The sequence below is a fragment of the Hyperolius riggenbachi genome, chromosome 12 (genome assembly GCF_040937935.1).
Source record: "Hyperolius riggenbachi isolate aHypRig1 chromosome 12, aHypRig1.pri, whole genome shotgun sequence".
NCBI lineage: Eukaryota > Metazoa > Chordata > Amphibia > Anura > Hyperoliidae > Hyperolius > Hyperolius riggenbachi.
Genome location: NC_090657.1, coordinates 183,912,809 through 183,936,033, shown reverse-complemented (window position 1 = coordinate 183,936,033; position 23,225 = coordinate 183,912,809). Strand labels below are relative to the sequence as shown.

The window sequence follows — 23,225 nt, the reverse complement described above, 5'->3', positions numbered from 1 at the left end:
GAGGTAAAATTCATTTAGATGGTAGGTTGTATGACCGAGCAATAAAGCGTTAAAGCTGCAGTGGTCTGAATGGGAAAAAAGGCTCTGGTCCTTAAAGGAGCCATCAGGGCAAATATAGTAAAATGAGTGGTACTTACCGGGGGCTTCCTCCAGCCCCAAGCTCCCAGGACCTCCCTCCCCGGTCCCCGGCGATCTAGTAGTTCTGCGCCTGCGCAGTCCGCTTCAGCCCACGTGGCAGTGATTGACAGCGCCGATCGCGCAAGTGCAGTACAGAGCGACCTCCAGGTCGCTCTGACGTCATCGCCGGGAACCGGGTCGGAGCTCCGACGAACAGCTGTGGGCAGAGCTGCGGCGAGGGAGGTCCTGAGAGCTTGGGGCTGGAGGAAGCCCCCGATAAGTAGCACTCATTTTACTATATTTGCCCTGATGACTCCTTTAAGGGGCGAAAAGACTGTGGTCCTTACGTGGTTAAGCGCTGTGAGCGCCCTTTAATTATATTAGCCATGTTTACCAGCTGCTTTGCTAAGCATGATGGAAATTTGGTACAGTGACAAACTTCTACTGACGGCTGCATAAGTACCAGATGGAGTGCCAACACACGTAGAAACGACAATGGAAAAATCAACTGTGTACCTTTTTAATCTCGATCTCATCTTTCAACTCGGTTACCCTGCTCGTGTTCCTGGCAAAGACGTTAATTTTCTGCTGGTCCTCAAAGGTGACATTCACGTCTTCAGCAACCTGTGAGTGAAAGCAGGAAACGGATGGATTAAAGAGACTCTGTAACAACAAAAACCTCCCCTGGGGGGTACTCACCTCGGGTGGGGGAAGCCTCCGGATCCTAATGAGGCTTCCCACGCCGTCCTCTGTCCCACGGGGGTCTCGCCGCAGCCCTCCAAACAGCCGGCGACTGTGCCGACTGTCAGTTCAATATTTACCTTTGCTGGCTCCAGCGGGGGCGCTGTGGCGACTTTCGGCACGGAAATAGACGGAAATACCCGATCTCCGTCGGGTCCGCTCTACTGCGCAGGCGCCGGAAACTTGCGCCTGCGCAGTAGAGCAGACCCGACGGCGATCGGGTATTTCCGCCTACTTCGGCGCCGAGAGGCATCAGAGCGCCTGCGCAGGAGCCAGGAAGGTAAATAATGACGTCACCGCTGCCCGGACTGCACGGAGGGCTACAGCGAGACCCCCGAGGGACGCAGGACGGCGTGGGAAGCCTCATTAGGATCCTGAGGCTTCCCCCACCCGAGGTGAGTACCCCCCAGGGGCCGTTTTGGCGTTACAGTTCCTCTTTAAGGCTATTGGGAATACTTAACTTATGTTAGTTCCTGGACGTAGAAACTACGTCCAGGAACCATGCGCGCTCCTGCGGCCGATCGCGCGCGTGCGCACTCCTGGCCCGCGGTTTGTTAGCCAGGTAATCAGTGAATCGGGCTATGGTGCCCGATCACTGATTCCTCTCCCCTGCTGAAAAAGCGACAGCTTCTCTCGGAAGCTTCGCTTTTTCTGGCTGTAGCATCCCCATGCGTCTCTCTAAGCGTATGTTACGCTTAGAGTGACGTCATGTAAACAAACTCATGGCCGCCACCTTGTGGCCAAAAAGTAATACTACAACTAAAAGTAAAAAAAAATAAAAATCAACACACAATTACATTATAAACCTATTGTTTACATCCCACCCTCCCAAAACTACCCAAATAAAATGTTTAATATAAAAAAAAAAAAAAAAAAAAAAAAAACACCACATTACAATAAATAAAAAACAACAACATGTAAATATTTACCTAAGGGTCTAAACTTTTTAACCACTTCCCAACTGAGGGGTTTTACCCCTTGACCACCAGAGCAATTTTCACCTTTCAGCGCTCCTTCCATTAATTCGTCTATAACTTTATCATTACTTATCACAATGAAATGAACTATATCTTGTTTTTTTCGCCACCAATTAGGCTTTCTTTAGGTGGGACATTATGCCAAGAATTATTTTATTCTAAATGTGTTTTAATGGGAAAATAGGAAAAAATGTGGGAACATTTTTTTTTATTATTTTTCAGTTTTCGGCCTTTATAGTTTTCAAATAATGCATGCTACTGTAATTAAAACCCATGAAATGTATTTGCCCATTTCTCCCGGTTATAAAACCATTTAAATTATGTCCCTATCACAATGTTTGGCGCCAATATTTTAATTGGAAATAAAAGGTGCATTTTTTTCAGTTTTGCGTCCATCCCTAATTACAAGCCCATAGTGTATAAAGTAACAGTGTTATACCCTCTTGACATAAATATTTAAAAAGTTCAGTCCCTAAGGTAACTATTTATGTATTTTTTTTAATTGTAATTTTATTTTATTTTTTTTAATTACAAAAAAAAAAAAATTGCGGAGTGTGGGAGGTAAGGAGTTAATTTTTAGTGTAAAACTAATTTATTTGTATGTAAAAAATGCTTTAGGGTGTAGTTTTACTATTTGCCACAAGATAGCGACAGTAACTTTTTTTTTAATGCAACCTGCAAGCTTCCTTCCGGACGCTTGCAGGAAGTACTAGGAGGCTGAGAAAGTTTTTTTTTCTCACAATGATCTCGCCGCTTAGCAGAGAAGCAGCAGATCATTGCGAGGCTTAGATCAACGAACGGGAATGGAGTTTCCCGTTCATTGATCTCCGGGCGAGCGGCGTGTTTACGAGCGGGAGTGCACGCTAGAGCGAGCGGGAGCGCGGGCAGCGGCGGGAGCGTGGAAAGTACGGATTTCTCCGTCCCTGGGGGTGAAAGGATGGAAAAAGGGACGGAGAAATTCGTATGCATGGGGGTAAAGTGGTTAAATATCAATGTAAAGATGAAATATTTCTATTTTTTTTTTTATTTTAAACTTGTTAATAGTTATGGATGCAAAACGGAAAAAATGCACCTTTATTTCCAAATAAAATATTGTCGCCATACATTGTGATAGGGACATCATTTTAACAGTGTAATAGCCGGGACATATGGGCAAATACAATACGTGAGTTTTAATTACAGAGGCATGTATTATTTTAAAACTATAATGGCTGAAAACTGAGAAATAATTAATTTTTTCCGTTTTTTTCTTATTCTTCCTGTTAACCCCCCTGGCGGTATAATTCCCGTGGCTGCGCAGCCGCGGGAGGGTTTTTTTCACCTTTTTTTTTCCAGCATGTAGCTAGCCTAGCGCTAGCTACATGCTTCCCCCCCTCCCCGCGGCGTCCGCCCGTCCCCTCCGATCGCCGCCGGCGCCGCTTGCCCATAAGGAAATCCCACTCTGAACGGGGATTTCCTTGAGGGCTTCCCCTGTCGCCATGGCAACGAATGGAGTGACGTCATGGACGTCGTGACGTCACAGGGAGTCCCGATCCACCCCAATCGCCGCCAGGCTGCGCAAGGGGTATGCGGGGGGGGGGGGGGCTGTATCCGCGGCGGGTAGCGGCGCATCGGCGGTGGCGATCAGACCAAACACGCAGCTAGCAAAGTGCTAGCTGCGTGTTTGAAAAAAAAAATATGGAAATCGGCCCAGCGGGGCCTGAGCGGCACCCTCCGGCGGCTTACCCCGTGTCACACACGGGGTTACCGCCAAGGAGGTTCAGTGTTCTCCCCAGAATTTTTTTCCAGCCGGGTGGCATGAAAAAGTAGCCGGGTGGCGTGCGAGGGGGGAATGCAACTCTGCTTACAGAATAAAAAGAGGATGAGGAGGCAAGCCGATGTACCTGCTAAGTACACACAATGCAATTTCCGGACAGATTTATTGTCAGATCGACAATTTTCAACATGCCTGATCTGATTTTCAGTTCACTTCTATAGGAAATCGTGCAGAAATCAGATCGGACACGTTGGGAATAATCGATCTGACAGTAGATCTGTCAGAAAATTGCATTGTGTGTACCTAGCAGATTGTTTCAGATTAAGGTGCTCAGGTCCCTTTTTAAGCAGGCCTGAACAGAGAACTTGCGCTCTGCTCTAAAAGATGCACAAAAGCATAACCTTTAAAGGACAACTGTAGTGAGAAGAATATGGAGACTGCCATATTTATTTCTTCTTAAACAATACCAATTGCCTGGCAGCCCTGTTGATATATTTGGCTGCAGTAGTGTCTGAATCACACCAGAAACAAGCATGCAGCTAATCTTGTCAGATCTGTCAATATGGTCAGAAACATTGGATATGCTGCATGCTTGTTCAGAGGCTAGGGTAAAATTATTAGAGGCAGGGGATCAGCAGGACAGCCAGGCAACTGGCATTGCTTATAAGTAAATAATTATGGCAGCTTCCATATCCGTTTCACTTCAGTTGTCCTTTAAAGAAAAACATTTCTTTGTTACAGCTGATACAAATGCTGCAATAAATCTGCAGTGTGTCTACTTCCTGCTTTCTTGTAAGCAGACATGTTAACATTTAGTGCTTTTCAAATGAGCTTCTCTGCAGTCATGTGACACAGAAAGAGATCAAATTAGACAGGCTAAACTGTGTAAATACAGGGTGCATTTCTCTGTTTCCTTCTGTCCTGTGCAAGAGTTCAGCTCCACTAAGTGTCCCCAGTGTGCAGGGGGAGGGGCAGCACTACAGACACGATACAAAGCTGGGGTCAGGGGGAAACACACACAGCAGGAGACAAGTGCACAGGGGGCTGCCTTTTTACAGACAGATGCTCTGCATGGCTGTGTCTCCTCTGCCCCCACAGCAAATAAATAAACATGCAGAGGTGTGAAGGGGCATCACTTCTCCTGATCTCTGTGTCTCCCTCCAGCCGGATTAAACGTGCAGCTGCCGTTTTCAACTACTCAGGCATGTTGTTTACCTGCAGTCTGGAGGAGGAGGAGAGACTACATGAGCCGCTCTGAGGCTGTCCCGGAGACCCACGTGGCTCTTATCTCACTCCTGGAAGCTGCTGCTGTATCGGGTTTTTTTTTGGTTTTTTTTGTTGCTTTACTGCTCTCTCTGTTTTCATTCACGAGAGTGAGAGGCACCATAATAAAATAGATCCTAATACTCGGAGAGCAGAAGGGAGAATCGGAACAGGAGTCCCGCCCCTTACAACCCGCCCAGCCAATCCCTCCCTGTCTCACCAGAACACATGAGCTGACAGGCAGAGGAGCGCTCCTGCAGTGTAGTGTCAGCCTTTGCTATTAGAGATGGGAAGTTCGGATCTTTTCAATGATCCGGATGATTCGAATCGGATCATTGAAGAGATCCGGATCTTTGATCCGAATCTCGGATCATTTTACTACCGGAAGCATTCGGGGGTGAAATGAACAGCAGGACAGGTCTGTGGACAGGAGACGGGGAGGGAGTGGACACACAGAGAAGGGGAGAAGATGGACAGAGGGCAGGGAGTGGACAGAGAAGGGAGGAGGGACGAGCAGAGAGCAGAAATGTTTGCACGTAATACCCACATGCTGAAGTCATATGCTTTACATATATTTCACCTATATGTTCATCTGTACACTTTGAAAGAAAAGGTCGCACAGTGAAAGAAAGCATTCCCAGAAGATAAGTGCAGCTGTTTAGTGCTGAGTGCAGGAGGATTATATTGCCTTTCAATCACACTGTCTGCAAAGTTACTGAGCTGTGCTGAGCCAAAAGCTTCCAATGTGTTCACTGTGCAGCACTACGGAACAGCCAGCCTATAATGGGCAGCACGTTATAGCCAGTATGTGTGCTCTACACATATCTGGTAGTGGCACCCATGTCCCCTCTCTCTCATCTACCTGTCTCCCTGCAAGGCTGCCTCCCTTCCAACAGAGCGATCCATCTCAGCTCTGCTTCCAGGACCCCGCTGCCCGCTGAGAGGGGGCGTGTCACTCCTGGCCCCGCCCCTTTTGCGATCCGAATCGTTCATTTTGATGATTCGGATGAACGACTCATAAAATAGATTCGGATCAAAGATCCGAATCGTTCATGATCCGGACAACACTATTTGCTATTGTGCGAGGCTGGCGCTGACTGAAAGCAGGCAATGGAGCGCTCCTATGTGAAGTTTACTAGAAGCTCCAGGCAAGCACATGACAACAGGCGGGCGGGGCTTCAAATCAGCCGGGCGGCCCGCCCACTTAATTAGCTCTGGGGAGAACACTGGAGGTTAAAGAGAACCCGAGGTGGCATTTAATTACGTTAGTGGGGCACAGAGGCTGGTTGTGCACACTAACACCAGCCTCTGTTGCCCCATCGTGTGCCTCAAAGACCCCCCTGCTCGCCGCTATACCCCCGCAGTGCTGGCGACACGCAGCGTGTCGCCAGCACAATGTTTACCTAAGCGCTGTATGTCAGCGCCGCTCCCCCGCCCCCTCCGTATTGCCGCTACCCGCCCGCGTCCCTTCCCTCCCGCTGATTGGTAGGAAGGGATGCGGGCGGGTAGCGGCGATGCGGAGGAGCGGCGCTGACAGACAGCGCTTAGGTAAACATTGTGCTGGTGACACGCTGCGTGTCGCCAGCACTGCAGGGGTATAGCGGCGAGCAGGGGGGTCTTTGAGGCACACGTTGGGGCAACAGAGGCTGGTGTTAGTGTGCACAACCAGCCTCTGTTGCCCCACTAACATAATGAAATGCCGCTCTTTAAAATGCATTTACAGTAAAGTGGCTCATAGCAAAATGTACCACCCAAAGAAAGCCTAATTGGTGGTGGAAAAAACAAGATATAGATCAGTTCATTGTGATAAGTAGTGATAAAGTTCTAGGCTAATGAATGGGAGGTGAACATTGCTCAAGCGAAAACGACGGAACGAGAATGGGTTAAAGAGGAACTTCAGTAAAAATAATGTAACACAAAACTTGCTTTTCTTTTTTAATTTTTACAATAATTATGTATAAATGATTTAGTCAGTCTTTGTCCATTGTAAAATCTTTCCTCTCCCCGATTAACATTCTGACATTTATCACATGGTGACATTTTTACTGCTGGCAGGTGATGTCAGTGGAAGATGCTGCTTGCGTTTTTGACAGTTGGAAACAGCTGTTATTTCCCACAATTCAACAAGGCTCCCTCAGTGTGATGTCAGCACCTCAGTGCTGTGAAGTGCTGACATCACACTGTGGGAGGGGTTTCACCACAAAATCAGCCATACAGAGCCCCCTGGTGATCTTTTGAAAAAAAGGAAAAGATTTCTCACGGCAAAGGGGGTATCAGCTAATGATTGGGATAAAGTTCAATTCTTGGTTTCGGTTTCTATTTAACCTGAACCTAAACAACCGCAGTGGATAGCAAGCTTGCCTAAAGTCCACAGCCAGGACACAAGTAGCATGTAGTCTGTAGGTTCCCCCATGTATGTGTGGGTGTAGGCACTCCACTTTCTGCTCACATCTGAAAAACATGCTGGCCAAAATGGTTTGTTTGATTTTTCAGGATCTATGGGTATAAGTATTAACCATTTCCACACCATGGCATCATACATGTACTCCCCTGTGCACTTCAGCACCAGGGCCGAAGATACACGTATCGTGCTGTTTATATGTGATGTCAGCCCCCCCCCCCAGCAGAGTACTGATCAGTGAATGGGGACATTTGTGAGACTATAGAGGGTAATGGGAAGTAATATGGGGGAGCAGTTTGGCTATGGGGGTGATGAGGGATAATATGGGGCACTGCGAGACTATAGAGGGCAATGGGGAGTAATATGGGGGCACAGTTTGGCTATGGGGTTGATGAGGGATAATATGGGATACTGTGAGACTATAGAGGGCAATGGGGAGTAATATGGGGGGGGGGGGGCAGTTTGGCTATGAGGGTGATGGGGGATAATATGGGATACTGTGAGACTATAGAGGGCAATGGGGAGTAATATGGGGGAGCAGTTTAGCTATGGGGGTGATGGGGGATAATATGGAGCACTGTGAGACTATAGAGGGCAATGGGGAGTAATATGGGGGAGCAGTTTAGCTATGGGGGTGATGGGGGATAATATGGAGCACTGTGAGACTATAGAGGGCAATGGGGAGTAATATGGGGGAGCAGTTTGGCTATGGGGGTGATGGGGGATAATATGGAGCACTGTGAGACTATAGAGGGCAATGGGGAGTAATATGGGGGAGCAGTTTAGCTATGAGGGTGATGGGGGATAATATGGGATAATGTGAGACTATAGAGGGCAATGGGGAGTAATATGGGGGAGCAGTTTGGCTATAGAGGTGATGGGGGATAATATGGGGCACTGTGAGACTATAGAGGGCTCTGGGGAGTAATATGGGGGGGAGCAGTTTGGCTATAGGGGTGATGGGGGAAAATATGGGATACTGTGAGACTATAGAGGGCAATGGGGAGTAATATGGGGGAGCAGTTTGGCTATGGGGGTGATGGGGGATAGTATAGGGCACTGAGTGACTATAGAGGGCAATGGGGAGTAATATGGGGGAGCAGTGGGATAGTATGGGGCACTGTGAGACTATAGAGGGCAATGGGGAGTAATATGGGGGGGGCAGTTTGGCTATGGGGGTGATGGGGATAATATGGGGCACTGTGAGACTATAGAGGGCAATGGGGAGTAATATGGGGGCACAGTTTGGCTATGAGGGTGATGGGGGATAATATGGGATACTGTGAGACTATAGAGGGCAATGGGGAGTAATATGGGGGCACAGTTTGGCTATGAGGGTGATGGGGGATAATATGGGATACTGTGAGACTATAGAGGGCAATGGGGAGTAATATGGGGGCAGTTTGGCTATAGAGGTGATGGGGGATAATATGGGGCATTGTGAGACTATAGAGGGCAATGGGGAGTTATATGGGGGCACAGTTTGGCTATAGAGGTGATGGGGGATAATATGGGGCACTGTGAGACTATAGAGGGCAATGGGGAGTAATATGGGGGAGCAGTTTGGCTATGGGGGTGATGAGGGATAATATGGAGCACTGTGAGACTATAGAGGGCAATGGGGAGTAATATGGGGGGGGGCAGTTTGGCTATGGGGGTGATGGGGGCTAATATGGAGCACTGTGAGACTATAGAGGGCAATGGGGAGTAATATGGGGGAGCAGTTTGGCTATGGGGGTGATGAGGGATAATATGGAGCACTGTGAGACTATAGAGGGCTCTGGGGAGTAATATGGGGGGGGGGGGGCAGTTTGGCTATGAGGGTGATGGGGGATAATATGGGATACTGTGAGACTATAGAGGGCACTGGGGAGTAATATGGGGGGGGGCAGTTTGGCTATGGGGGTGATGGGGGATAATATGGGATACTGTGAGACTATAGAGGGCAATGGGGAGTAATATGGGGGAGCAGTTTGGCTATGGGGGTGATGGAGGATAATATGGAGCACTGTGAGACTATAGAGGGCACTGGGGAGTAATATGGGGGGGCAGTTTGGCTATGGTGGTGATGAGGGATAATATGGGGCGCTGTGAGACTATAGAGGGCAATGGGGAGTAATATGGGGGCACAGTTTGGCTATGGGGGTGATGGGGGATAATATGGAGCACTGTGAGACTATAGAGGGCACTGGGGAGTAATATGGGGGAGCAGTTTGGCTATGGGGGGGAATGAGATATAATATGGGGCACTGTGAGACTATAGAGGGCAATGGGGAGTAATATGGGGGAGCAGTTTGGCTATGGGGGTGATGGGGGATAATATGGGAGCACTGTGAGACTACAGAGGGTAATGGAGAATAATATGGAGGCACAATTTGGCTATGGGGTTGATGGGGGATAATATGGAGCACTGTGAGACTATAGAGGGCAATGGGGAGTAATATGGGGGAGCAGTTTGGCTATGGGGGTGATGAGGTATACAGGGAGTGCAGAATTATTAGGCAAATGAGTATTTTGACCACATCATCCTCTTTATGCATGTTGTCTTGCTCCAAGCTGTATAGGCTCGAAAGCCTACTACCAATTAAGCATATTAGGTGATGTGCATCTCTGTAATGAGAAGGGGTGTGGTCTAATGACAACACCCTATATCAGGTGTGCATAATTATTAGGCAACTTCCTTTCCTTTGGCAAAATGGGTCAAAAGAAGGACTTGACAGGCTCAGAAAAGTCAAAAATAGTGAGATATCTTGCAAAGGGATGCAGCACTCTTAAAATTGCAAAGCTTCTGAAGCGTGATCATCGAATAATCAAGCGTTTCATTCAAAATAGTCAACAGGGTCGCAAGAAACGTGTGGAAAAACCAAGGTGCTAAATAACTGCCCATGAACTGAGAAAAGTCAAGCGTGCAGCTGCCAAGATGCCACCAGTTTGGCCATATTTCAGAGCTGAAACATCACTGGAGTGCCCAAAAGCACAAGGTGTGCAATACTCAGAGACATGGCCAAGGTAAGAAAGGCTGAAAGACGACCACCACTGAACAAGACACACAAGCTGAAAAGTCAAGACTGGGCCAAGAAATATCTCAAGACTGATTTTTCTAAGGTTTTATGGACTGATGAAATGAGAGTGAGTCTTGATGGGCCCGTGGCTGGATTGGTAAAGGGCAGAGAGCTCCAGTCCGACTCAGATGCCAGCAAGGTGGAGATGGAGTACTGGTTTGGGCTGGTATCATTAAAGATGAGCTTGGGGGGCCTTTTCGGGTTGAGGATGGAGTCAAGCTCAACTCCCAGTCCTACTGCCAGTTTCTGGAAGACACCTTCTTCAAGCAGTGGTACAGGAAGAAGTCTGCATCCTTCAAGAAAACATGATTTTCATGCAGGACAATGCTCCATCACACACGTCCACGTACTCCACAGCATGGCTGGCAAGAAAGGGTATAAAAGAAGAAAGACTAATGACATGGCCTCCTTGTTCACCTGATCTGAACCCCATTGAGAACCTGTGGTCCATCATAAAATGTGAGATTTACAAGGAGGGAAAACAGTACACCTCTCTGAACAGTGTCTGGGAGGCTGTGGTTGCTGCTGCACGCAATGTTGATGGTGAACAGATCAAAACACTGACAGGATCCATGGATGGCAGGCTTTTGAGTGTCCTTGCAAAGAAAGGTGGCTATATTGGTCACTGATTTGTTTTTGTTTTGTTTTTGAATGTCAGAAATGTATATTTGTGGATGTTGAGATGTTATATTGGTTTCACTGGTAAAAATAAATAATTGAAATGGGTATATATTTGTTTTTTGTTAAGTTGCCTAATAATTATGCACAGTAATAGTCACCTGCACACACAGATATCCCCCTAAAATAGCTAAAACTAAAAACTACTTTCAAAAATATTCAGCTTTGATATTAATTAGTTTTTTGGGTTCATTGAGGACATGGTTGTTGTTCAATAATAAAATTATTCCTCAAAAATACAACTTGCCTAATAATTCTGCACTCCCTGTAGTAGGAAGCACTGTGAGACTATAGAGGGCAATGGGGAGTAATATGGGGGAGCAGTTTGGCTATGGGGGTGATGAGGGATAGTATGGGGCACTGTGAGACTATAGAGGGCAATGGGGAGTAATATGGGGGGGGGGGGGCAGTTTGGCTATGGGGGTGATGGGGGATAATATGGGATAATGTGAGACTATAGAGGGCAATGGGGAGTAATATGGGGGAGCAGTTTGGCTATAGAGGTGATGGGGGATAATATGGGGCACTGTGAGACTATAGAGGGCTCTGGGGAGTAATATGGGGGGGAGCAGTTTGGCTATAGGGGTGATGGGGGAAAATATGGGATACTGTGAGACTATAGAGGGCAATGGGGAGTAATATGGGGGAGCAGTTTGGCTATGGGGGTGATGGGGGATAGTATGGGGCACTGAGTGACTATAGAGGGCAATGGGGAGTAATATGGGGGAGCAGTGGGATAGTATGGGGCACTGTGAGACTATAGAGGGCAATGGGGAGTAATATGGGGGGGGCAGTTTGGCTATGGGGGTGATGGGGGATAATATGGGGCACTGTGAGACTATAGAGGGCAATGGGGAGTAATATGGGGGCACAGTTTGGCTATGAGGGTGATGGGGGATAATATGGGATACTGTGAGACTATAGAGGGCAATGGGGAGTAATATGGGGGCACAGTTTGGCTATGAGGGTGATGGGGGATAATATGGGATACTGTGAGACTATAGAGGGCAATGGGGAGTAATATGGGGGCAGTTTGGCTATAGAGGTGATGGGGGATAATATGGGGCACTGTGAGACTATAGAGGGCAATGGGGAGTTATATGGGGGCACAGTTTGGCTATAGGGGTGATGGGGGATAATATGGAGCACTGTGAGACTATAGAGGGCAATGGGGAGTAATATGGGGGAGCAGTTTGGCTATGGGGGTGATGAGGGATAATATGGAGCACTGTGAGACTATAGAGGGCAATGGGGAGTAATATGGGGGGGGGGCAGTTTGGCTATGGGGGTGATGGGGGCTAATATGGAGCACTGTGAGACTATAGAGGGCAATGGGGAGTAATATGGGGGAGCAGTTTGGCTATGGGGGTGATGAGGGATAATATGGAGCACTGTGAGACTATAGAGGGCTCTGGGGAGTAATATGGGGGGGGGGGGCAGTTTGGCTATGAGGGTGATGGGGGATAATATGGGATACTGTGAGACTATAGAGGGCACTGGGGAGTAATATGGGGGGGGGCAGTTTGGCTATGGGGGTGATGGGGGATAATATGGGATACTGTGAGACTATAGAGGGCAATGGGGAGTAATATGGGGGAGCAGTTTGGCTATGGGGGTGATGGAGGATAATATGGAGCACTGTGAGACTATAGAGGGCACTGGGGAGTAATATGGGGGGGCAGTTTGGCTATGGTGGTGATGAGGGATAATATGGGGCGCTGTGAGACTATAGAGGGCAATGGGGAGTAATATGGGGGCACAGTTTGGCTATGGGGGTGATGGGGGATAATATGGAGCACTGTGAGACTATAGAGGGCACTGGGGAGTAATATGGGGGAGCAGTTTGGCTATGGGGGGGAATGAGATATAATATGGGGCACTGTGAGACTATAGAGGGCAATGGGGAGTAATATGGGGGAGCAGTTTGGCTATGGGGGTGATGGGGGATAATATGGGAGCACTGTGAGACTACAGAGGGTAATGGAGAATAATATGGAGGCACAATTTGGCTATGGGGTTGATGGGGGATAATATGGAGCACTGTGAGACTATAGAGGGCAATGGGGAGTAATATGGGGGAGCAGTTTGGCTATGGGGGTGATGAGGTATACAGGGAGTGCAGAATTATTAGGCAAATGAGTATTTTGACCACATCATCCTCTTTATGCATGTTGTCTTGCTCCAAGCTGTATAGGCTCGAAAGCCTACTACCAATTAAGCATATTAGGTGATGTGCATCTCTGTAATGAGAAGGGGTGTGGTCTAATGACAACACCCTATATCAGGTGTGCATAATTATTAGGCAACTTCCTTTCCTTTGGCAAAATGGGTCAAAAGAAGGACTTGACAGGCTCAGAAAAGTCAAAAATAGTGAGATATCTTGCAAAGGGATGCAGCACTCTTAAAATTGCAAAGCTTCTGAAGCGTGATCATCGAATAATCAAGCGTTTCATTCAAAATAGTCAACAGGGTCGCAAGAAACGTGTGGAAAAACCAAGGTGCTAAATAACTGCCCATGAACTGAGAAAAGTCAAGCGTGCAGCTGCCAAGATGCCACCAGTTTGGCCATATTTCAGAGCTGAAACATCACTGGAGTGCCCAAAAGCACAAGGTGTGCAATACTCAGAGACATGGCCAAGGTAAGAAAGGCTGAAAGACGACCACCACTGAACAAGACACACAAGCTGAAAAGTCAAGACTGGGCCAAGAAATATCTCAAGACTGATTTTTCTAAGGTTTTATGGACTGATGAAATGAGAGTGAGTCTTGATGGGCCCGTGGCTGGATTGGTAAAGGGCAGAGAGCTCCAGTCCGACTCAGATGCCAGCAAGGTGGAGATGGAGTACTGGTTTGGGCTGGTATCATTAAAGATGAGCTTGGGGGGCCTTTTCGGGTTGAGGATGGAGTCAAGCTCAACTCCCAGTCCTACTGCCAGTTTCTGGAAGACACCTTCTTCAAGCAGTGGTACAGGAAGAAGTCTGCATCCTTCAAGAAAACATGATTTTCATGCAGGACAATGCTCCATCACACACGTCCACGTACTCCACAGCATGGCTGGCAAGAAAGGGTATAAAAGAAGAAAGACTAATGACATGGCCTCCTTGTTCACCTGATCTGAACCCCATTGAGAACCTGTGGTCCATCATAAAATGTGAGATTTACAAGGAGGGAAAACAGTACACCTCTCTGAACAGTGTCTGGGAGGCTGTGGTTGCTGCTGCACGCAATGTTGATGGTGAACAGATCAAAACACTGACAGGATCCATGGATGGCAGGCTTTTGAGTGTCCTTGCAAAGAAAGGTGGCTATATTGGTCACTGATTTGTTTTTGTTTTGTTTTTGAATGTCAGAAATGTATATTTGTGGATGTTGAGATGTTATATTGGTTTCACTGGTAAAAATAAATAATTGAAATGGGTATATATTTGTTTTTTGTTAAGTTGCCTAATAATTATGCACAGTAATAGTCACCTGCACACACAGATATCCCCCTAAAATAGCTAAAACTAAAAACTACTTTCAAAAATATTCAGCTTTGATATTAATTAGTTTTTTGGGTTCATTGAGGACATGGTTGTTGTTCAATAATAAAATTATTCCTCAAAAATACAACTTGCCTAATAATTCTGCACTCCCTGTAGTAGGAAGCACTGTGAGACTATAGAGGGCAATGGGGAGTAATATAGGGGAGCAGTTTGGCTATGGGGGTGATAATATGGGGCACTGTGAGACTATAGAGGGAAATGGGGAGTAATATGGGGCAGCAGTTTGGCTATGGGGGTGATGAGGGATAGTATGGGGCACTGTGAGACTATAGAGGGCAATGGGGAGTAATATGGGGGCACAGTTTGGCTATAGGGGTGATAATATGGGGCACTGTGAGACTATAGAGGGCAATGGGGAGTAATATGGGGCAGCAGTTTGGCTATGGGGGTGATGAGGGATAGTATGGGGCACTGTGAGACTATAGAGGGCAATGGGGAGTAATATGGGGGGGGGGGGCAGTTTGGCTATGGGGGTGATGGGGGTTAATATGGGATACTGTGAGACTATAGAGGGCAATGGGGAGTAATATGGGGGAGCAGTTTGGCTATGGGGGTGATGAGGGATAGTATGGGGCACTGTGAGACTATAGAGGGCAATGGGGAGTAATATGGGGGGGGGCAGTTTGGCTATGGGGGTGATGGGGGATAATATGGGATAATGTGAGACTATAGAGGGCAATGGGGAGTAATATGGGGGAGCAGTTTGGCTATAGAGGTGATGGGGGATAATATGGGGCACTGTGAGACTATAGAGGGCTCTGGGGAGTAATATGGGGGGGAGCAGTTTGGCTATAGGGGTGATGGGGGAAAATATGGGATACTGTGAGACTATAGAGGGCAATGGGGAGTAATATGGGGGAGCAGTTTGGCTATGGGGGTGATGGGGGATAGTATGGGGCACTGAGTGACTATAGAGGGCAATGGGGAGTAATATGGGGGAGCAGTGGGATAGTATGGGGCACTGTGAGACTATAGAGGGCAATGGGGAGTAATATGGGGGGGGCAGTTTGGCTATGGGGGTGATGGGGGATAATATGGGGCACTGTGAGACTATAGAGGGCAATGGGGAGTAATATGGGGGCACAGTTTGGCTATGAGGGTGATGGGGGATAATATGGGATACTGTGAGACTATAGAGGGCAATGGGGAGTAATATGGGGGCACAGTTTGGCTATGAGGGTGATGGGGGATAATATGGGATACTGTGAGACTATAGAGGGCAATGGGGAGTAATATGGGGGCAGTTTGGCTATAGAGGTGATGGGGGATAATATGGGGCACTGTGAGACTATAGAGGGCAATGGGGAGTTATATGGGGGCACAGTTTGGCTATAGGGGTGATGGGGGATAATATGGAGCACTGTGAGACTATAGAGGGCAATGGGGAGTAATATGGGGGAGCAGTTTGGCTATGGGGGTGATGAGGGATAATATGGAGCACTGTGAGACTATAGAGGGCAATGGGGAGTAATATGGGGGGGGGGCAGTTTGGCTATGGGGGTGATGGGGGCTAATATGGAGCACTGTGAGACTATAGAGGGCAATGGGGAGTAATATGGGGGAGCAGTTTGGCTATGGGGGTGATGAGGGATAATATGAAGCACTGTGAGACTATAGAGGGCTCTGGGGAGTAATATGGGGGGGGGGGCAGTTTGGCTATGAGGGTGATGGGGGATAATATGGGATACTGTGAGACTATAGAGGGCACTGGGGAGTAATATGGGGGGGGGCAGTTTGGCTATGGGGGTGATGGGGGATAATATGGGATACTGTGAGACTATAGAGGGCAATGGGGAGTAATATGGGGGAGCAGTTTGGCTATGGGGGTGATGGAGGATAATATGGAGCACTGTGAGACTATAGAGGGCACTGGGGAGTAATATGGGGGGGCAGTTTGGCTATGGTGGTGATGAGGGATAATATGGGGCGCTGTGAGACTATAGAGGGCAATGGGGAGTAATATGGGGGCACAGTTTGGCTATGGGGGTGATGGGGGATAATATGGAGCACTGTGAGACTATAGAGGGCACTGGGGAGTAATATGGGGGAGCAGTTTGGCTATGGGGGGGAATGAGATATAATATGGGGCACTGTGAGACTATAGAGGGCAATGGGGAGTAATATGGGGGAGCAGTTTGGCTATGGGGGTGATGGGGGATAATATGGGAGCACTGTGAGACTACAGAGGGTAATGGAGAATAATATGGAGGCACAATTTGGCTATGGGGTTGATGGGGGATAATATGGAGCACTGTGAGACTATAGAGGGCAATGGGGAGTAATATGGGGGAGCAGTTTGGCTATGGGGGTGATGAGGTATACAGGGAGTGCAGAATTATTAGGCAAATGAGTATTTTGACCACATCATCCTCTTTATGCATGTTGTCTTACTCCAAGCTGTATAGGCTCGAAAGCCTACTACCAATTAAGCATATTAGGTGATGTGCATCTCTGTAATGAGAAGGGGTGTGGTCTAATGACAACACCCTATATCAGGTGTGCATAATTATTAGGCAACTTCCTTTCCTTTGGCAAAATGGGTCAAAAGAAGGACTTGACAGGCTCAGAAAAGTCAAAAATAGTGAGATATCTTGCAAAGGGATGCAGCACTCTTAAAATTGCAAAGCTTCTGAAGCGTGATCATCGAATAATCAAGCGTTTCATTCAAAATAGTCAACAGGGTCGCAAGAAACGTGTGGAAAAACCAAGGTGCTAAATAACTGCCCATGAACTGAGAAAAGTCAAGCGTGCAGCTGCCAAGATGCCACCAGTTTGGCCATATTTCAGAGCTGAAACATCACTGGAGTGCCCAAAAGCACAAGGTGTGCAATACTCAGAGACATGGCCAAGGTAAGAAAGGCTGAAAGACGACCACCACTGAACAAGACACACAAGCTGAAAAGTCAAGACTGGGCCAAGAAATATCTCAAGACTGATTTTTCTAAGGTTTTATGGACTGATGAAATGAGAGTGAGTCTTGATGGGCCCGTGGCTGGATTGGTAAAGGGCAGAGAGCTCCAGTCCGACTCAGATGCCAGCAAGGTGGAGATGGAGTACTGGTTTGGGCTGGTATCATTAAAGATGAGCTTGGGGGGCCTTTTCGGGTTGAGGATGGAGTCAAGCTCAACTCCCAGTCCTACTGCCAGTTTCTGGAAGACACCTTCTTCAAGCAGTGGTACAGGAAGAAGTCTGCATCCTTCAAGAAAACATGATTTTCATGCAGGACAATGCTCCATCACACACGTCCACGTACTCCACAGCATGGCTGGCAAGAAAGGGTATAAAAGAAGAAAGACTAATGACATGGCCTCCTTGTTCACCTGATCTGAACCCCATTGAGAACCTGTGGTCCATCATAAAATGTGAGATTTACAAGGAGGGAAAACAGTACACCTCTCTGAACAGTGTCTGGGAGGCTGTGGTTGCTGCTGCACGCAATGTTGATGGTGAACAGATCAAAACACTGACAGGATCCATGGATGGCAGGCTTTTGAGTGTCCTTGCAAAGAAAGGTGGCTATATTGGTCACTGATTTGTTTTTGTTTTGTTTTTGAATGTCAGAAATGTATATTTGTGGATGTTGAGATGTTATATTGGTTTCACTGGTAAAAATAAATAATTGAAATGGGTATATATTTGTTTTTTGTTAAGTTGCCTAATAATTATGCACAGTAATAGTCACCTGCACACACAGATATCCCCCTAAAATAGCTAAAACTAAAAACTACTTTCAAAAATATTCAGCTTTGATATTAATTAGTTTTTTGGGTTCATTGAGGACATGGTTGTTGTTCAATAATAAAATTATTCCTCAAAAATACAACTTGCCTAATAATTCTGCACTCCCTGTAGTAGGAAGCACTGTGAGACTATAGAGGGCAATGGGGAGTAATATAGGGGAGCAGTTTGGCTATGGGGGTGATAATATGGGGCACTGTGAGACTATAGAGGGAAATGGGGAGTAATATGGGGCAGCAGTTTGGCTATGGGGGTGATGAGGGATAGTATGGGGCACTGTGAGACTATAGAGGGCAATGGGGAGTAATATGGGGGCACAGTTTGGCTATAGGGGTGATAATATGGGGCACTGTGAGACTATAGAGGGCAATGGGGAGTAATATGGGGCAGCAGTTTGGCTATGGGGGTGATGAGGGATAGTATGGGGCACTGTGAGACTATAGAGGGCAATGGGGAGTAATATGGGGCAGCAATTTGGCTATGGGGGTGATGGGGGATAATATGGGGCACTGTGAGACTATAGAGGGCAATGGGGAGTAATATGGGGGGGGGCAGTTTGGCTATGGGGGTGATGGGGGTTAATATGGGATACTGTGAGACTATAGAGGGCAATGGGGAGTAATATGGGGGAGCAGTTTGGCTATGGGGGTGATGAGGGATAGTATGGGGCACTGTGAGACTATAGAGGGCAATGGGGAGTAATATGGGGGGGGGGCAGTTTGGCTATGGGGGTGATGGGGGATAATATGGAGCACTGTGAGACTATAGAGGGCAATGGGGAGTAATATGGGGCAGCAGTTTGGCTATGGGGGTGATGGGGGATAATATGGGGCACTGTGAGACTATAGAGGGCAATGGGGAGTAATATGGGGGGGGGCAGTTTGGCTATGGGGGTGATGGGGGTTAATATGGGATACTGTGAGACTATAGAGGGCAATGGGGAGTAATATGGGGGAGCAGTTTGGCTATGGGGGTGATGAGGGATAGTATGGGGCACTGTGAGACTATAGAGGGCAATGGGGAGTAATATGGGGGGGGGGGGGGGCAGTTTGGCTATGGGGGTTAATATGGGATACTGTGAGACTATAGAGGGCAATGGGGAGTAATATGGGGGAGCAGTTTGGCTATGGGGGTGATGAGGGATAATATGGGATACTGTGAGACTATAGAGGGCAATGGGGAGTAATATGGGGGGGGGGGGGCGTTTGGCTATGGGGGTGATGGGGGATAATATGGGATACTGTGAGACTATAGAGGGCAATGGGGAAGCAGTTTGGCTATGGGGTTGATGAGGGATAATACGGAGAGAGAGTGTGTGTGAGTGAATATGGGGCACTGGGAGACAAGAGGGCAGTGGGGAGTACTATGGGGGCACAGAATGGGGCATAGGGGCGAGAAGGGTTAATATGAAGCACTGTGAGACTACACGGGGCAGCTATGTGACAATAGGGGGTAACTGAGTGGAGGTTATATGACAGCAGACAGCACGTGAGGTAACTGTGAGCAAGACGTGGGCATACAGTGCAGCTATGTGACGTGAGAGTTCCCCTCCGCCTGGTACACGCACTGGCTCACCCTTTGCCCTCTCCTCACGCCAGCACTCTCACATTCCCTCCACATAGCCCCCCGAGAAGCCACTCACCGCTTTCTTCATGGTGGCCGCCATCTTGAGACTGAACCATGCGAGTACGGCGGGGTCCCTCCCTCTCGTTATATGCAATGAACGGACCTCAGCCTAGCTATACATCCACATCTGCTCTGTTACTAATAGCAGCAGCGGATCTCCCGCCTGGAGTTGTTCCATATATCTTCCATCCGAAGAGAACCCCTGGAATATTCCACCCCTCCTTAGTGCGGGGATGGTACATTCCACATAACGAATTTCCATGGGAGCGGCAGCTGCTGCAGTAAGTGTAATGACCACTAGATGGCGAGGTCTGGTTGGAGCGTTTATTGGAGCTGTGTGCCAGCAGGGCCGCTAGATGTCGCTATGCGCTATGCGCTGGCTGCAGTGATGAGGAAACAGCTGATGCATCTACAGTGTCAGTCCTGAGGAGCTTACTACAGGTTGTCCCCACTTACAAACAGCCCGTTCCAGAAAATTGTTTGTAAGTTAAATTTGTTTGCACGTTTCACCATGGATAAATTATTTACTATCTTTGGAATTGGACATATAGTATGCTAAAACTATAAATACTATAAAACGATGTTTTTTGGTTGTTTCAAAAGCGCTTTTAAAGTGTATTCAAAGTGTATTCAAGATTCCAATACTTTGTTGTCATTATGTTACGCAACAAAATTACTTTTCATGACTAACAAAGGTAGAAATAGAAGTACTAGTGACCTAAGGCAGTTTAAAAACGGGCTCTAGGTTTGTCACACCGCCGCAGTGCGCACCTGCCCACCACGCGCACGCCCGCCTCATAGCCCGCCCTGCGTCCTGTCCAGGGGCTTAGCAATAGGGGTTACAGAGGTTGCGACTGCTTCGGGGCCCTGAGGAGCCCTGCCTCAACTCCCTCAACCCTGAAGGGCCCTCCCTCAATTAGCTCTCTATTGGTCCTGTATAATCATCACTTCTATAGAGACTTTGAATAGTGGTAATCAATAATAAACTGTTTCCTATCTCCCTTTGCACCTCTGATACTGTAGTTGCCATTGTTATGTATAGAGTGCTTTGAGGCCCCATTGAAAAACTTGCATCAGGCCCACAGCTCCTTAGCTACGCCACTGGTCCTGTCCCAACAGCTGTGTCAGTGCAGGAAATGCGCAGTAGCTATTTCCCCAGCATTTTTAAAAATAAATACATTATATTTATTCTGTTCCCAGTCAAAGAGTTCACTTCTTGAGTGTCATCGGGAAGAAAAAAAATTGCTGGACAATAGCGTTTTGAACAACGCTTAGAAAAGCGCTTAACAAAGCGCTAATCACTCTAAAAGCTGGCCACTAATGGTCCAATTTCTAGCGAAAAATCGTTCGAGCGATCAGAAATTCTGATCGGACGAAAAATCGTTCACTACACTATCAACTACCACTCATTGCTTCCTATCTATCACGACCACCAAGAAAATCCAAATTTTCGTTCGACGAAAATTCATTCGGGCGACATTTTTTTCACTCGTTCATAATCGATTGTGTCCATCAATGGAGATTATTTACAACCAATCCGATCAGAATTTCTGATCACTCGAACGATTTTTCGCTAGAAATTGGACAGTTAGTGGCCAGCTTAAGGGATTGATTGACTAAACCGTGATAACTCATATCACGGGCGTTTTCATGCTTGCGCGCGATTGCAGATTATTGTGCCCAATCGGTTGTTTTTGCGCAAAAATTCACGATTGTGCGCGATAATTCGCGATCACCCGCAAACATGCAAATGCACGCAAAAACAGCCGTGATATGAGTTATCATGGTTCAGTGCATCAAGCCCTAAGTGCTGGGAAAAACGCTTTAAAAAGCGCTCAGCGCTTGCGATCGAGCTGGCGATTTATAATGTGAACAAGGCCTTAGAGCTCTTTGCAAGACAAGAAAAAAATGTTACAATTTTGGACTTCATCATAAACAAGCATCATCTTGACATACAAGCACCAAATGTTTATGCACGTCGCTTCATCACAACTGAATTGCTAGATCTTCTCCCTTTGACGCTGCAGTACCTAATCTGAGTGTAGAGACTGCAGAATACAGTGGTTTGCAAAAGTATTCGGCCCCCTTGAAGTTTTCCACATTTTGTCATATTACTTCCACAAACATGAATCAATTTTATTGGAATTCCACGTGAAAGACCAATACAAAGTGGTGTACAGGTGAGAAGTGGAACGAAGATCATACACTTTTCTGTCAGTGAATGGCTTCTGAGAGCAGAAAAGAGATAAAAAGGATCAATTATTCATAGATTTAAGCTCTGGCATACTCCAATCAAGGTGTCACTAAGCAGAGACAATGAAACAGTAAAAACTTAAAAGCTAGATTTAAATATACAATAAAACTGTGGGATATCTAAAAAAAAAGTAATTGTTAGAAGAAGGAGGATAGAAACAATTGCTTTTTTCATCAGTTTTTTTTCACCTCGGATGTCCTTTAAAGAGAGTCTGAAGCCAAATTAAAAATGGCTTTTAAGCTTATATTCAGCAGGGGCATGTTTGGCCCTGCTAAAACGCTGCTATCCTGCGGCATAACGAAGGGTCTTTACCCCCCAAATCCCTCCTGCAAAATCCACGACCAACTTGGTCGTGGATTTTGCTGACCCTGTGCGCTTCCGTGTGAGGCAGGGCTATGAGCTGCAGCCCTGCCTCACACACGTCTGTCAGCGGCGGATCTCCGCCTCTCCCCCGCCCCTCTCAGCGAGGCAGGGCTATGAGCTGCAGCCCTGCCTCACACGGAAGCGCTCCCCGGAGGAAGCAGGGGGGATTTGGGGGTAAAGACCCCTCTTTATGCCGCGGGATAGCGGCGCTTTAGCAGGGGCATGTTAATATAAGCTTAAAAGCCATTTTTAATTTGGCTTCAGACTCCTCTTTAAAGCAGGTGCCCCAGTATAGTTGCCCCCAGTATAGGTTAGCCAGGTAGGTGCCTCCAGTATAGGTAGCCGGTATAGTTGCCCCCAGTATAGGTTAGATAGGTAGATGCCCCCAGTACAGGTTAGCTAGGTGGGTGCCTCTAATACAGGGAGTCAGAATAGTTGCCTCCAGCATAGGTTAGATAGGTAGGTGCCCCCAGTATAGGTTAGTTAAGTAGGTGCCCCCAATATAGGTAGCCAGTATAGTTGCCACCAGGATAGGCTAGGTAGGTAGCCCCTCCAGTGTGGTTAGATTAGGTAGGTGCCCCCCAGTATAGGTTAGATTAGGTAGGTGCCCCCCAGTATAGGTTAGATTAGGTAGGTGCCCCCCAGTGTGGTTAGATTAGGTAGGTGCCCCCCAGTATAGGCTAGATTAGGTAGGTGCTCCCCAG

General features: G+C 47.4%; 2 protein-coding genes across 4 annotated transcripts in view; one reads left to right on the top strand and one right to left on the bottom strand.

Moving 5' to 3' along the window:
• PFDN4 (prefoldin subunit 4) overlaps positions 1–20,124 on the bottom strand; it is a 117,569-nt gene extending 97,445 nt beyond the window's left edge. Inside the window, exons 1-2 of one of the 3 annotated variants that reach the window (XR_011025316.1) lie at positions 19,921–20,123; positions 634–741 (exon numbers count right to left, since the gene is read on the bottom strand). Coding sequence is in view for 2 of the 3 variants with exons in the window: in XM_068263537.1 (XP_068119638.1) it covers positions 634–741; positions 19,921–19,944 (132 nt within the window). In the remaining variant the exon portion in view is untranslated. Of the gene's footprint in view, positions 1–633; positions 742–19,920 lie in introns of all 3 variants that reach the window. The other 2 variants (XM_068263537.1, XM_068263536.1) reach the window with 2 other exon arrangements.
• A 221-nt stretch (positions 20,125–20,345) lies between these two features.
• Positions 20,346–23,225, top strand: part of CYP24A1 (cytochrome P450 family 24 subfamily A member 1) — a 146,178-nt gene continuing 143,298 nt past the window's right edge. The window contains exon 1 of the mRNA XM_068261896.1: positions 20,346–20,386. The gene's annotated coding sequence lies outside the window, so the exon portion shown is untranslated. The remainder of the gene's footprint in view (positions 20,387–23,225) is intronic.